At 38.0% G+C, this 14831-nt stretch overlaps 7 protein-coding genes across 7 annotated transcripts; 4 read left to right on the plus strand and 3 right to left on the minus strand.

Moving 5' to 3' along the window:
• Positions 1–322: 322 nt before the first annotated feature.
• On the minus strand, positions 323–1536 carry B0P05DRAFT_572798 (mitochondrial carrier domain-containing protein; the record flags this gene model as incomplete). The annotated part of the gene is made up of 6 exons (XM_051581458.1): positions 323–853; positions 913–1064; positions 1128–1168; positions 1217–1275; positions 1353–1456; positions 1506–1536. The coding sequence occupies 6 exons, from the start codon at positions 1534–1536 to the stop codon at positions 323–325; spliced, it is 918 nt and encodes a 305-aa protein (XP_051433576.1).
• Positions 1537–2135: 599 nt separating this feature from the next.
• Positions 2136–3170, plus strand: B0P05DRAFT_547672 (heme peroxidase). The gene is made up of 4 exons (XM_051578918.1): positions 2136–2286; positions 2343–2531; positions 2585–2869; positions 2917–3170. Exons 1-4 carry the CDS (start codon positions 2180–2182, stop codon positions 3152–3154), a joined length of 819 nt encoding a protein of 272 aa, XP_051433577.1. The 5' UTR covers positions 2136–2179; the 3' UTR covers positions 3155–3170.
• On the minus strand, positions 3171–6802 carry B0P05DRAFT_547674 (rab-GTPase-TBC domain-containing protein). The gene is made up of 9 exons (XM_051578919.1): positions 6698–6802; positions 5813–6645; positions 5511–5763; positions 5246–5459; positions 4760–5194; positions 4518–4659; positions 4444–4470; positions 3961–4395; positions 3171–3910 (listed from the first exon to the last, which is right to left on the minus strand). The coding sequence occupies exons 2-9, from the start codon at positions 6386–6388 to the stop codon at positions 3224–3226; spliced, it is 2769 nt and encodes a 922-aa protein (XP_051433578.1). The 5' UTR covers positions 6389–6645; positions 6698–6802; the 3' UTR covers positions 3171–3223.
• On the minus strand, positions 6693–6940 carry B0P05DRAFT_453339 (uncharacterized protein; the record flags this gene model as incomplete). The annotated part of the gene is made up of 2 exons (XM_051573910.1): positions 6693–6799; positions 6853–6940. Coding segments are annotated over 2 exons (195 nt in total), but the record flags the coding sequence as incomplete, so codon positions are not given.
• Positions 6941–8309: 1369 nt separating this feature from the next.
• B0P05DRAFT_547682 (uncharacterized protein) lies at positions 8310–9824 on the plus strand. The gene is made up of 6 exons (XM_051578920.1): positions 8310–8520; positions 8571–8771; positions 8831–9119; positions 9163–9398; positions 9446–9564; positions 9615–9824. Exons 1-6 carry the CDS (start codon positions 8446–8448, stop codon positions 9778–9780), a joined length of 1086 nt encoding a protein of 361 aa, XP_051433580.1. The 5' UTR covers positions 8310–8445; the 3' UTR covers positions 9781–9824.
• A 4-nt stretch (positions 9825–9828) lies between these two features.
• On the plus strand, positions 9829–13043 carry B0P05DRAFT_512688 (uncharacterized protein). The gene is made up of 3 exons (XM_051575644.1): positions 9829–10023; positions 10076–10425; positions 10481–13043. The coding sequence occupies exons 1-3, from the start codon at positions 9868–9870 to the stop codon at positions 12924–12926; spliced, it is 2952 nt and encodes a 983-aa protein (XP_051433581.1). The 5' UTR covers positions 9829–9867; the 3' UTR covers positions 12927–13043.
• A 393-nt stretch (positions 13044–13436) lies between these two features.
• Positions 13437–14517, plus strand: B0P05DRAFT_547687 (class I glutamine amidotransferase-like protein). The gene has a single exon (XM_051578921.1). It carries the CDS (start codon positions 13475–13477, stop codon positions 14270–14272), a length of 798 nt encoding a protein of 265 aa, XP_051433582.1. The 5' UTR covers positions 13437–13474; the 3' UTR covers positions 14273–14517.
• The last annotated feature ends 314 nt before the right edge of the window (positions 14518–14831 follow it).

The raw sequence follows: 14831 nt of genomic DNA on the forward strand, positions 1-14831 counted from the left end.
CACCTTCAAAGTCATTGCTCCTTTTGTCGATCCTGTCACTAGAAATAAGATCAAGTTTATTAATTCTGGTGATGCTAAGGCAGCTACAAACGATGTGATTAACATGGAAGACTATATACCTTTGGAGCAAATGGAAGCTGATTTGGGTGGTAAATACAACTTTGAGTTTCAAATCGACGCCTATTGGAACAGCCTTTTAGAAAAGACTGGCAAGCCTTATAAAGTGATAGAATACAAATAAATTATTGTTCATTAGAGGGAGGTTATCTTCTAGAAACGAGATTTTTTTTATCATTATGATTATTATAGTATACAAATTAACTTAAACCTTGGCAGTAACGCGAGCCTTACGAGCACCGAGGAGAACAAGGACCCAAACAGACCAATCGAACAAAACTTCCTTGGCAAGGAACAAGAAGGCGGCAGAAAGAACAGATTGAACAATCTTGGAAGAGATACCCTTGTAAAGACCGGTAACACCTTCAGTAGCAATGATCTTCTTGAAGCCGTCTAAGATGGAACTGTACTTTTCTTCGCCTTGTTGAGATACTTGCATACGAGATTTGATGACGATGTAAGGGTAAGTAATGGCAGTAGCACAGAGCTTAGAGAAAGCACCTAAAAGGAAGAAATCAAGGTTACCGAGAGTCTTGTGCTTTGCAACCTTATTCTTGGCTTGTTCAAAGACAGTGTATTGAATGATGGGGTTAATAACTAAGACTAAAGCGGCCTTGACACCAGCATAAAGACCAGCAATACCTTCCTTTTGAAGAATTTGAAAACCAACAGAGAGAGCAGTAGCCTTGGGAGCCTTTTCATCGCCTTCAACACCCTTCCTGACAGTTAAACGGGTCTAGAAATAGAATGAAATGATGAGCATTCGTCTCTTTTTATATGCTATCAGTGGCTTACATTGACAGTCCAGATAGGGTGAGTAGCCATGACCACAGCACAACCAGCAATAGCACCAGCAAGCATGGATTCAGATGTGCTCATAGGCTTACCTTTGCCCTTAGCCTTTTCGAAAATAGATTTGACAGCTTCGTAGCAGTAGTAGTAGACACCTATGTACACAGAAGTTAGGATTCAATTCATGCATAAATCAAACAAAAAAAGATGGGGCGTACCATTGGTGACAGCAATACCAAAGATACCAGAGCTCAAGCCACTAAATACAATGTCAATACAAGTAGTTTGATACAAGGTAAAAGCTTACGAGTATAGACCCTTGGGACCTTCTTTGGCAAGAATTTTAATAAAAGCGTCCAAAGTGTTCTAAATATGGATGAGGGAATCAATTAGCCATTTGTCATAAAATTGAGGATCCGTCTATTGTTTAAAATCGAAATTACCTTGTAAGCATCTTTGCTAGTATCGTTCTTTTGTACTTGAAGACGAGAACTGATGGATACAAGGGGATAGGTCAAAGCCATAGAGACAATACCTCCACCAGCACCTATAAAACACGTCTATATTCTGTTTATGGTATTTGTCTGTATGCTTACCAGAAAGGGCATGAGCAACGTTATCAGACATAGTTTTATATGAAAAGCAGATGGAAGAGAAGAAGAAGAAAAGAAAAAATAAAAAAGAGAGGATGAAAAATAATTTAAATGCTAAATAGGATGTGTCATGAACAAAACTTGAAGGGAAAATAATTCGTGACTTGCCGCTCACAAGAGAGAGAATATATATTTTTTAAGCTGAAGTACAGCATGTGAAAGCAATGTTCAGCCAATCAAAAAAGAGTGTGGAGAGAAATATAGGGGCCATTCACAGTTAATTTTGCTGACAGAATTAAAATTGCAAATTTCTTCACATGGACTAAATGATCTTCCGCTGTGGCCCGATTGTTTTGCTGGTTAGTTACACATTATCTTGTTAGAAATTGCAAATAGAGGCCTTTATGGATTGTTGAACCAATAGACAACATCTCTCATAAAGTAATTGTCTATATAAATGAGAAAACAAGGCGAGAACACTTTAAAAGCATAACGAAAAAGCAAGAAAACCAACTAATCGGATCTTGAATGTATGCATTTCAACTCCATGTGAAAACAAATCCATTGCATAAGCAGAATAAAGTGACTGGTGCAATTTTTTTTATTAAGTTCATCTTTTTCTTCAACATTGCCTTTTTTCTTTTCTTCTTTCAATTCTCAACCCCCCACTCTATATAATGTCTACTACTCAAGCCTCACCTGATAAATATGCTCAAGTTAGAGAAGAAATTGCTAAAGCCTTCCCTAATGAAGACTATGATGATGGATCATTTGCACCTGTTGTGTAAGCATCAAGATCAATAGGTTATGCGCAGCTTTTTTATTAACTTTTATATATAGGCTTCGTTTAGCATGGCACGCAAGTGGTACTTATGATAAGAATCAAAAGGATGGTGGTAGTGATGGTGCTACCATGCGTTACAAGGCCGAAGCTGAAGATCCCGCCAATGCCGGTTTGGAACACGCCAGAAACTTCCTTGAACCCATCAAGGCCAAGCATGCCTGGATCACTTATGCTGATTTGTGGACGTAAGTTAAACGATCTATGATTAGATAAGATATGAATGCTAATTTTGATACAGTCTTGCTGGTTGTGTTGCTATTGAACATATGGGTGGCCCTCGCATTGAATGGACTGGTGGTCGTAAAGATAAGAACAATGAAATTGATTGCCCTCCTCTTGGCCGTCTTCCTGACGCTGCCTTGGGTAAGGATCACGTTCTCGATGTTTTCGTTTCTCGTATGGGATTCACTGTTCAAGAAACTGTTGCTTTGATTGGTGCTCACACTGTTGGTCGTTGTCATGCTGATCGTTCTGGCTTCGATGGTCCTTGGACATACAACCCTACTCGTTTCTCTAACCAATTGTAAGCTCCTGATTTGATCCATACTTAGTTATACTAACTTTTTATAGCTACAAGCTTTTGCTCAATGTTAAATGGGTTGAAAAGAAATGGGATGGTCCCAAGCAATTTGTTGATGAAGATGAAGGTGAAATTATGATGTTGCCCACAGATATGGCACTTTTAGAAGAACCTTTCCGTCAATATGTTGAAGTTTATGCTAAGGATCAACAAAAGTTCTTTGACGATTTTGCCGCTGCTTTCCTCAAATTGATTGAATTGGGTGTTCAAAAGAGATCAAAGATGTAAAATTGTTTATTTTTACCCCTTAATGATTCAATAAACAAATGATAGATTTCACATGCAAAACATATAAAATTACACATCAAATTGGACCCATTCATCCTCCATAAGCGTATCTACTTCGGCTTCTTCTTTAGCCTTAATATCTACTGTATTTACAGAAGCAGAAGAATGAGATCTTTGTCGCGAAGTATCACTGGATGTGGTGAGCGAAGAATTCGACTTTTTGAGCATAGGAGGTGATTGAAGATGTTGAGGGTGTGCTTCCTTTGCAAGTTTTTGGCCATCTGCAAACAAATTCTCAAATAATTCTCTACCTAGACTCTTTTGATGATCTGCAGCTGACTTGACTACCTTGAAGCTATTAGCAAATCCATGATCAAAGAGCATTTCAAGCGATTCATTGGTCAAGACGACCATACGGAATGAAGGTAAAGTAATGTCAACAAGGTCAGCAATCATTGAATCCTCCAGCTGTTTGATACGACCATAAAATGATGTCCCTGTGGCTGTCATGGTCAAGTCTGCTAAGCGATGAGTTAGTGTAGTTTCATCGGGCTGAATTCCCTTGGCCACATCAGATTGTTCGCAACTGTGAATGATTAAACTAGTAACCGCATCCCAAGCAATGTCGGTGTCCTTCAAGAATCCCAAGAGCCAATAAAGCTCTTTACTCATGTTGATGATGTCTTTACTTGTCAATACATCATCGCAATCTTCATCATAGAGTTTAAAAAACCAGTCCATGTGCGACATAATATCCTGTTCAGTAAAGCATCAGTCATAAATAGCCAGGTTTGGTTCAAACTTACTCCTTGTAGAATATCACTAAGGCCTAGAACAGTCCGTTGAAAATCGCATAATTTATCTGGTGCATCTCCAACAAACATGCGATACAAGCGATCAATAAAGCTGTTACATATTACGTTTACTGTAGTTGTGTCGATATCGTCAGTAGAAGGTTTTACTTTAGCCCAAGGGGCAAAGCTTGCCAACATACTTTGAAAAGTATCGCGGTTCATTTTGATTTCAGGCTTAGCGCCGAATTCTCGATTGGCATAATAAAGCGCACCAAAGTATTTGTCATAAATAACACCAACATCTTCTTTACTGAACCCAGCTGTGTCATTCAAGTTTCGGATAGCTGTTCTTTTTGTAAATGATTCAATGTTTGCTCCGACTTTAAGTTGGTTTTCTCTGCGCATTTCGATCACCATTTCATCTGTTACCAAAGAGAATTCTCGGTACTGTCAAAAACAGATGAGATGAGTTCTATTTTCGTTGAGTATACTTACAGCAATAAGCATGACCTCGTTGAATTTCTACGATATAAATGAATTTTTGGATGTAAAAAAAAAAGTCTACTTACAGTTAACTTAATGTATTTTTCACCATTAGCGCTCTCTTCTGGTATACCAATGGACTGGAAAAAAGACTTAAAAATATCCAGAAATGCACCATCGTCTCTTGATTTTAAGAGTTCTTCACCATTGATCTTGAGAATGGCTAAGTTTGTGTTAGATATATGATGGTTTTTCTTATCTGAAATTTACCCAAGCTACAACAGTGATTAATAAATGAACAGAGGCAATGAAGAAACAATTTTCTTACCCTATCTGAAAGAGAATTCTTGATCCCTCCATAAACAGAATATCCAATACTCGCACAGCAAATTCTAGTGGCATTGAATTGACATACAGACTCAGAAACCATGGTAAGCAAGCTATAGACAGTTCGACATTTGTCTTTCTAAAATGATTCCATAAAATAGGCATAGTTTTCTCCACTAATTTCTCAAAAATGATTTGATCAAGTAAAGCACCATACATGCTTGTGCTGTAATAACCAGGACATATACGATCAACTAGGACATGTAAAATCCAAAAGGCTTGTTCTTCTGTTGTGTAGATCAATAGCGCAGAAGCAACAATATTCATGGCTTGACAGTAACCTAGCTCAGGGTTATTCCAAGCATAAGCAGTCAATACTCTGCGTAGCCGGTTGATGCCTTCTGGAGACTGATACCCTGGGTATTCAGGAAGAGATCTATAGATGTGAATATTCATTAGATTGTTTTACAGAGGCTTGGCTCTGTACCTATTCAAGTCTTTTTCAATCTCTTCTGTAGCTATTGATGTTTGGTTTTTGTATTTTTCAAGAATTGTTTGATACAGTCCTTGGTTTGCAAATCGTAGATAGATGGCCCCTGATGAAGCTTCCCATATTTCGCCTCGTAAAGCGTTTGGTAAACCAACTCTTACTAGTTTACTAAATGTCGGTAACTTTATCATAGTCAAGTTTCGACCATTTTCTGTGAAGAAAAAACAGATGTCAATAAGAACAGTAGTAAATCCTTGTTTACCTTGAAAGTAAAGATTCCATAATTTAAATTTGCTCTTGTCTTTAGACTTTTTAGCATTTTCTGGGTATCCGAATTCTAAGCCTAATCCTCCTATGTGTATTTTTGTGTCAATCAATGTAGTGTCTACTTGACGAAAAATATGTTCTGATTCGCATGTAACAATAAACGGCTTTACTGTTTTAAACAATGGTATCTGCTTCAACAATAATCCTTTCAAAGTTTCACAGAATTGTTCAGATATGTTCTTCTCGGCCTAATTTAAATTAATTCTCTAGAGGAGGGAAAAAACGTATTTAGCTTACATGCAGATAAAAACAATGTTCCATTTTATGCCATGTCACTAATGCTACACCGGAAGTATAGGCTCCTTGATGGATTTTCTCTACACGCTTGATTGTATACAATGGGAGGACTGTTTTGCATACAGGCAAATGTTGCTGAGGTGCAGGTAGTCTCTCTTCTGATTCAAATGCCAAGAATGTCTGTGATAGATACACACGACCGATCAAATGGACAGCGCCTGGTGGTACTTGCGATAAGAAATGTGGGTCGCGCTCTTTCGAAGCCTCTTTAGTATACGTAGCGTCAACTGCACTTATCAAATGTTCATTGACAGGCAATCGAAACCGAACACAATAAGCATTGTCTCGTTTTTGTGTAGCCAAATCTTGTTTGAGAGGGCTCACTAATTGGTGGGGACGGCCCTCTGTAATGCGTCGAATTTCTTGTAAATGACGTTTATCGTTTTGTTGAGCAGCCGTGAATTCTGCATTGTTTGACTGACCAGGAGCTTCTCCTCCAGCATTACTAAGCCATCTTTGCATAGCCTGACCAGTGAGTTGCACCAACAAATCATATACTTCATCCCTCTTAAACATGTTGGATAAATGAAACTGGATAATATTAAGTAATAAAGGAAGAAGAAATGAGACCTGAAATACCTCTTCTTTGTTCTTGGTAGTTAGTCGAATACTATCATCAAATATGCCCTTTGATCTCTCTTTCTTAATGTCCTCAATGTCCTTGAGTTCAATTAGAACTTTAGTTTCTGCACCTAACAAAAATGAATGAAAGCCAAGATAATTTTCACTAATATAGATCCATCCTTGTCTTCCTTTATAGGCGCATGAATAATCTATCAAGGCAATCAACAACTAAAACTCTATGAGCACATTGCGTATACTCACAGCTAACAAAGCGTTCAGAATGTGAAATGTCAAATATCTGTCTAAAACTTCTTGATGCATTTCTCACATTCTCATCCGAAGAAAGTTCATCTGTGCCCGATTCTAGTGACTTTTTAAATGAGCACACTCTTGCTATTTCTTTGATTATTTATCACCTATTGCAGTAACAATCATGTTGATTTTTTCAGATACCCAATGCTCCTTATCTACAGGATGATCAATGGTTTCAAGTTCAGGCATCATATTCCTTTCAATCCAAGACCAAGCAGCATGAATTGCATTTTCTGTCTCGGCCACAGCAATCTGTAAACATACGGTATTGACTTCTCTTTGAAACAAGATACGAAATGGTGGTAACTTTGTATCGAACCTGTCATGTGTTAACTACCTTTTTTTCTTTTTTTTTCTAAATACTTACACACTGGCAATAGTACTCATAAGGCTACGAAAAAGAGGACTTCCCGGTGAAGAAGACTTTTGTAATAAAAAGTTATCTTTTTCGAGTATGGTTGTCCAGAACGGTGTCAAAGTAATATCTGTAGGTGTCGGTAAAGTGAAGACCTATCAAAACATAAGTGCCATCTCGCGTTGACTCAACTTACATTCTGCGGTACGCCTGCAGTAAACGAACGAAACTCTGTCATAAATAAACGAGAATCCTGAGATAGAAAGACGGAAAATGAACGAGGAAAAGAGGAGGGTTTTTTTTTTTTTTTTTTATAAATATATGCAGGCAGAATACTGAAAGATCTGAAACAGGCCAATCAAAACTCTATCTCAAAAAATGACATTGTACTCCTCTCTAAACAGTTTATTCTAGTTAAAAAAGATTTGATATTTAGTTAGTAGCTTTTAGTCGCTCGCATAATACTAATTGAAGACTGATATTTAGATAGATAAGATGGTTGAAGGTTGATTTTGATTTTTTTCTAAAGATTCTGCTTCTTTTTTTCGACTTTGTTTTTCTTTGTGATGTGCAATGAACCAAAGGTCTCTTTAAATAGGTTATCGCCATGATTTTTGTATACTTGTGTTTCTTTTCGGTTAGTAATCTCTATTGCTATCACATAAAAATCTTTTATTTTATGCTTCTCTTTGAAAAACATGCTGAGTTTCGTTTCCAAATCATTCAAGCAGAGTGTATGGTGTTCTTGATGATACACACGGCATCTCCGTGTAACAGCGTCTTTCCGTATTTTGATATCATGTTTCTTCAAATAATAACAACAATGAATAGCAAAGAGTGTCAAGTATTCTCTTTCGACTTGCTCTTAGTATACGAATAAATAATATTTGTAAAAAAAAAAGGAATATGCCTTTCTGTTAAAGGAAAGATGATAAATTCGTAACAGTCGCATTGTATCTAAATTGCTCACAGGGCTTTGCGCTTTTTTTTTTCTTTGCTTCATTTTTGTGATATTTCAGAACACAGAGTGTGGCTTAATGGTGCTTAACAAATGAACAAACATCCCAGACCCAATTACATCGAGAAGGCACTTTCTTTTCTGAATTAATAACGGATCTTTTTGTTTCAAATGCGTTGCTTAATTGTCTGATTTGCTGTGCTTTTAACATCCGATTTTACCATAAAAAAGTTTTTTGTACTCTCTCTATTTCCTTAAACCTTTTCCTCCTTTTTCCTCCCTCCTCTTCTCGCAGACAGACATATACACACACTCTCTCTCCTTCTCCTTCTTTCTCATTGTTTAAAAAACCTAAAATAAGCTACTTGCTACAAAAAAAAGATAATGACTTCTCCTCAGCCAACCGAAAACTTACCCCGATCCCGACCTTCTTCTATTCGAAGAGTACGTAGAAACAAGGCAAGTTATTGAAACTAGCATTATAGAGCGCTGATTAACTCAAACAACAGGACTCAGCTACTGCTGGCAGCTTGCCTAACTCTCGTCCTTCATCCCGTCCTTCATCTCGTCCTTCTTCACGTCCTGCTTCTCGTCCTGTATCTCCTACAGGCATTAACTATATTGAGGACACAGATCAAATTATTCCTACAGCTATTGTGATTAAAAACATTCCGTTTTCTGTAAAAAAGGATGCTCTTTTGGCTAAATTGGTAAGACAAGCGAATAAAAATATAAAAGATTGACACCATATATATATATATGTGTGTAGGCCGCTATGGATGTACCCACTGCTTATGCTTTCAACTACCATTTTGACAATGGTGTTTTTCGTGGTCTTGCATTTGCCAATTATCGTACACCAGAAGAAGCAGAAATTGTGGTCGATACTGTAAATGGTCTTGAAATAGGGGGCAGAAAATTACGTGTCGAATACAAAAAGATGTTGCCTAATATGAACGATAACGATAATACGAAAAAGAAGGAGAGAGAACCCCTATCATCACAACCTGCTTCTCCAATGCTAACGGAGCGCAAGTTGCCTAGCAACCCAGATGAAGGTACTTTGATTTCAGGCACCAATGATACTCATGGTAACTATAGATACCCTGGATTTGAATGATCCCAATGTATTGGAATTATACAGCTATCTTTTACTTTTCCGTGGTGATCCAAACAATACGGAAACAGCTCTACCAAAGACACTTTCTGCTAAAGAACGTAGGGATGCTCATTTGATTGCAGATCGTCTTGGTCTTGCTCATTATTCTGAAGGTTTTGGTGCAGATAGACAAGTGATTATTCAAAAAAGAGGATCTACACCTGCACCCATCGTGAGAGTAAGTATCAATGTATATATATGTTTGTTTATTTACATTTATAATAGCTTCAAAACAAGGGTTCTCGAGCCAGTTTAAGATCAAGTTCAAGCCGTGAACGTCTAAATATGATGTCTAGTAGCAACAGTAATGAAACGAAGCGGGACACGTATCGCAAATCCATGATGTGAGTGTTTATATGCGCAAACTAAATACAGCGATTAACCATGTTTATAGGAGCACAAGTACAACTGCTGAATTCCTTGCCACAGGCAATATTTATCCTATTCGTCAACCTAAAGGACCTGAACCTGGCAAGAACTTTGCTTCCCGCAATAAGACAATTGACGAGCAATTGGCTGATAGTTTAGCTCGTCAGCAATTAACACATGTTGGCGCTTAATAAAGAAATTAATTTTAGCCAATAATTTCATTATCACTGTTTCTTTTTCTTTTCATTTCTTTTCTTTCTCTCCTACTTTTTCTCATCATGTCTTTTTGGGATTCACAACTTTCACCACAAGAAGCTAAATATTACTCTCAATTATTCCAGTACGCAAGCAAGTCGCAAGAAGGTATTGTTACAGGAAATGAAGCTGTCCAATTCTTTGCAACTTCTGGTGTACCCACTCAAATCTTATCAGAAGTAAGCTTAAGGATATTCAAGATAGAAAACAGCGCTAAACATTAAAACATAGATTTGGGAAGCTGCTGACCGTGACAAAGTGGGTTATTTGACACCAGAAACCTTTGCTATTGCACTCAAGTTAATAGCCTGTGCTCAACACGGGCAAGAAGCTTCTGCCAACATATTATCTACAGCTGTGCCACTTCCTCAATTTGATGGAGCAAACATTGTAGCACCAAGTCCTATTGTCCCAAACAACTCAGCTTCCTTGGCCAATGCGCTCATTACAGATGCAGAACGCGAAAAATATGCTAATATTTTCCAAGTCCATCAACCTGTCAATGGTGTTCTTGATGCCGAGACAGCCAAGAATGTCTTTCTGAAGTCCAAGTTACCAATGGATATTCTGAGTCAAATATGGTAATTTAAAGCAAGGTCTTGTGTTTCTTAATTTAACCGCTTTTTTTTTCGCTAGGTACTTGGCAGATGTCCGCCAATCAGGAACTTTGAATCAGACTGAATTTATTATTGCCATGCACTACATTGCCAAGTTAATGGATGGCACACTCACTAGTTTGCCAGATAAATTACCTCCTTCTGTATTCCAATCTGTCAATGGTGGCAGCAGTACACCCCTTACGCGCAACATGACTATCAGTTCACCTTCCTTCCATAAAGCACATCATCAAAGTGTCATGACACCACCTCAACGTGCTCGCACGATTGATTCGCTTGGTAGTATTGCCTTTGGTCCTTCTGCACCTATTCATGAACCAGTTCAACAATGGGATGTAACAGCACAAGAAAAGCAACAATTTGACGCTTATTTTGATAAAATTGATTCCAACAGAACAGGTGTGATTCAGGGTAAAGAAGCTGTTGAATTCTTCAAGAATTCTCGATTACCAGAAGCAGAATTAGCACACATTTGGGATTTGGCTGATATTCAACAACGCGGTGCTTTATCTCGCGATGAATTTGCTGTAGCTATGCATTTGATTCATCAAAAGTTGGCTGGAAAACCATTGCCTCAGGTATTACCCAAGACGCTTATTCCTCCTTCTCATGCCAACTCAAGATCTCAATCACAACAATCACCTTTCAGCAACTCTAATGCAGTTGCACCTAGTCCATCTATTTTTGCTTCACCTGCTCCTCAAAGCAACCGTTCTTTGATTGATGATAGCGGAAACAATGATTTGTTGGGCGACTTTGGCAATGATCAAGTATCGCATGAAACAAACCAAATTAACTTGATGCAAAATCAGATTTCTTCTTTGTCTCTACAGACACAAGATATTGGAAACCAAAAAGTGTCTGCTGAAAACACATTGGAACAATTAACAAACCAAAAGAAGGAATTAGAAGCACAATTGACTAATGTACGCATGGCACATGAAGCTGCAGTGAAAGATCTAAATGAACTTCAAGAAACAGTCCGTAGAGAAGAAGGTGAATGGGACAGAGTGCGTGCTGAACATGATGCTGCTCAGCAACAATTAAACACAATTCAAAACGAAATAGCACAAGCAAGACAGACATTAGAAAATGGACGTGCAGAAACAGAAAGCCTTCGTCGTAGTGTCCATGATATTCAAGAAGAAACAAGATTAGCTAATCAAGAATTGGAAAATATGCGTGCACAAACAAAGCAACAAAACATGATGTTGGATATCAACAGAAGACAAGTAACTGCAGCTGAGCAAGACCGTGCTCAAGCCAAGCGCCATTTAGAGGACTATAAAGTCGCTGGCGGTTTAAACAATGGAGAAGAAGAGGACAGCAGTGAGAGTGAGAATGAGCTACCTGTTAATAGTACCAACACTGCTGCTAATACTCATATTGAAGCTACTAAATCAGTTGCTAGTCCAGAAATTGAGTCTTCTGTTGTGTCTACACCTGCTCTCACAAATCTCTTTGCTGAGTCACCTGTTCCTAAATCCAATTCACCTTTTGCAGAATTTGATACAGCATCTAGTACATTTGATGCCGCTTTTGCTTCACCAGCACCTGCTACTGCTTCAAGTAATGCAGGCCAAGATGATTTTGATGCTATCTTTGGCACTATGGGAAGTACTTCCTCGACAACTACACCTGTCAACGCATTTGACTCTGTCAATTGGGCAATTCCTTCTGCCACCACACCCACAAAGACAAGTCGTGCTCCTCCTCCACCCCCTCCACAAAGTAGACACCATCGCCAAACATCTGAAGTGAGTTCCATTGCATCGGTTACTTCTCCTTCTTTGACTTCTTCAGGCAGTATCAAAAAAGCTCGTGCTCCCCCACCTCCCCCACCTGCCTCAACTAATACCACAGACTCATTCAAGCCAGCTACTCAGATCCAAGAAAAAAATGAAGAAGACGACTTTGAAGCTGCATTTTCGGGCGATTTGCATGCAGCCAAGGTAGTGACCAAAGACGATGACTTTGCTGATTTTGATGATGCATTTATTTCGTTTGATACAAAGCCACCACAAACTGGACGAGCTGTCTCTCCTCAAACAACGACCGCAACACCTGTAACTAACAATAATTGGGCTGTTAGTTTTGGTGAATTTGACTTTCCCAACGAAAAAAATAAACCAACCAATACTACCGCAAATGATGATGAATGGGACTCTATCTTTGGCACAAATACAAATACTGCTCCCTCTGCTGCTGGTCCAGCTTCTTCTTCCTCTGTCCCTACAACAGATAATGCAGGATTCGATGATGCATTTGCAAGCTTTGGTGATGATTTTGGAAAGCAACAGTCACAAAAGCCTGCAGTCAACAACATTGGCATTGTAGGTGATAAGATTGAAGAGCTTGTCAAGATGGGATTTGCTGAAAGTGAAGCAAAAGACGCACTCAATCGTTATGATCAAGACTTGGAGAAAGCAAGCAATTTTTTACTTGACCAATCCTCCAAACGATAATTATTTTACCTTAAAATATATATATTTATATATGTTTGTAATAAAAATGCATATCTAGTAATCATTTTGAAGAAATGCAACATTTTTCTTAATCTCTGATTATAGTAACAATGTTACACACAGCATTCAATCTTTTCATAAAAGACCTACATATTTTGTTTTGTCTATCAATGATGAGCGTGTTGATCGCTGTCAGAGACAGTCCCCTTAAAATTTTTTGAATACATTTCAATGATATTTCAGTTGTTATTTAATCAAACCCATGTTGGGCGTCGTATTATGAACCTATTTAGATCTTGAAGCAACAGATTACAAGCAATTGATCTAGAAAGAAAAACACGTCTTTCTTTCCTACTAGTTAATTTAATATGACGCGAAAATTTCTTCATGTTGTAGCCGCAAAGGGATCAAAAGAACAAGATGACAAATCAAATATGCACATTTCATTTCAGAAGAGAATACGTAACTACCTTACCAAAATGGAAGAAATTTCTCGCTTTAACTCAGACCCATTGTTTGACGCAGAGCGTCATAGCAAATATAGTTTTATGGGAAAACCAAAAAAGTATATAAATACAAGGATTCGCGTAAAGATTGCCCATTATTATCTTTTAATTAAAAACATGTCTCTTCCTCGTAAAGTTCTCCTTGCTGTCACAAGCTACAATGAACCTTTCTATCCTGATGGTAAAAAGACCGGCTTGTTCTATACTGAAGCACTCCACCCTTATCTTACTTTTGTAAAGGCCGGTTTCGAAGTTGATATTGCTACTGAAACTGGCACTTATGGTGTCGATGAACACTCTGTTACCGACCAATTCTTGTCTGAAGATGATAAGAAAATCTACAATGACGATAGCCATCCCTTCAGTATTCTTTTGAACAAGAAGCTTCACAAGGCTTCTGACTTGGATCCCAAGCAATATGGTATCTTTTTTGGTTCTGCTGGACATGCCACTTTATACGATTATCCTCATGCTAAGGGACTCATTGCTATTGCTGAAGATATCTACAGCCGTGGCGGTATTGTGTCTGCTGTCTGTCACGGTCCTGCTATTTTACCTTTCGTTAAGGATACCAAGACTGGCAAGTCTGTCATTGAAGGTAGAACCATCACTGGTTTTACTACTGAAGGTGAAGTTCAAATGAGCATTCTCGATAAGCTCAAGCAAGACAAGGTCCTCACTGTTGAAGAACATGCTGCCAATGTTGGTGCTCATTATGTTGCTCCCTCCTCTCCTTTTGCTGACTGCAGCAAGACCGATGGCCGTGTTGTTACTGGTGCTAACCCTGCCTCTGCTTATTCAACTGCTGCTGCTGCTGTTGCCGCCTTTGAAAAGGCTTAATTTAAATAAATAAATAATTGTAGTTATTCTCTTGTTCATTGTATAGATCGATCGTCTTATTATGCAACTTATATATATACTCCTTGCATTTTTGCCAATGCGGTTGGTTTATTTTTGTCTATCGTCACCTTATTCGGTTAAGTCATTTGGTATTGCTGTCTCGTGTCAAATTGAGTTAAGCTTGAGTGAAAGAGCATAGTGAAATGTTTAAGAAAGTTAAACCATAACTTTATTTTAAATGAACACCGCTCAAGAAGACATAGAAAAAGGGAAAGAAAAAAAGAAGCGAGAGCACATGAACTATTTGATGTTATATTGTTCTCCTTATTACAAAAAGGATATAAGGGACAGCTTCAAGTGTTGAATTAACCAATCAAAAATTCCAATTATACTTATTTGTGATTTTGTGTAAATGAATGTCGTATAAAACCTACGGGATACAGGTTAAGAATAAAGTTTTAAGGGATCGTGTTAAACAGCCTGTTTCTATAGCATAAATGAATTATTGGATTGTTTATAACCAAATAAATAGTTTTAATAGAACAGTACAGGTTTATGA

The sequence above is a fragment of the Gilbertella persicaria genome (genome assembly GCF_025201335.1).
Source record: "Gilbertella persicaria strain CBS 190.32 chromosome Unknown B0P05scaffold_27, whole genome shotgun sequence".
NCBI classification, from domain to species: domain Eukaryota; kingdom Fungi; phylum Mucoromycota; class Mucoromycetes; order Mucorales; family Choanephoraceae; genus Gilbertella; species Gilbertella persicaria.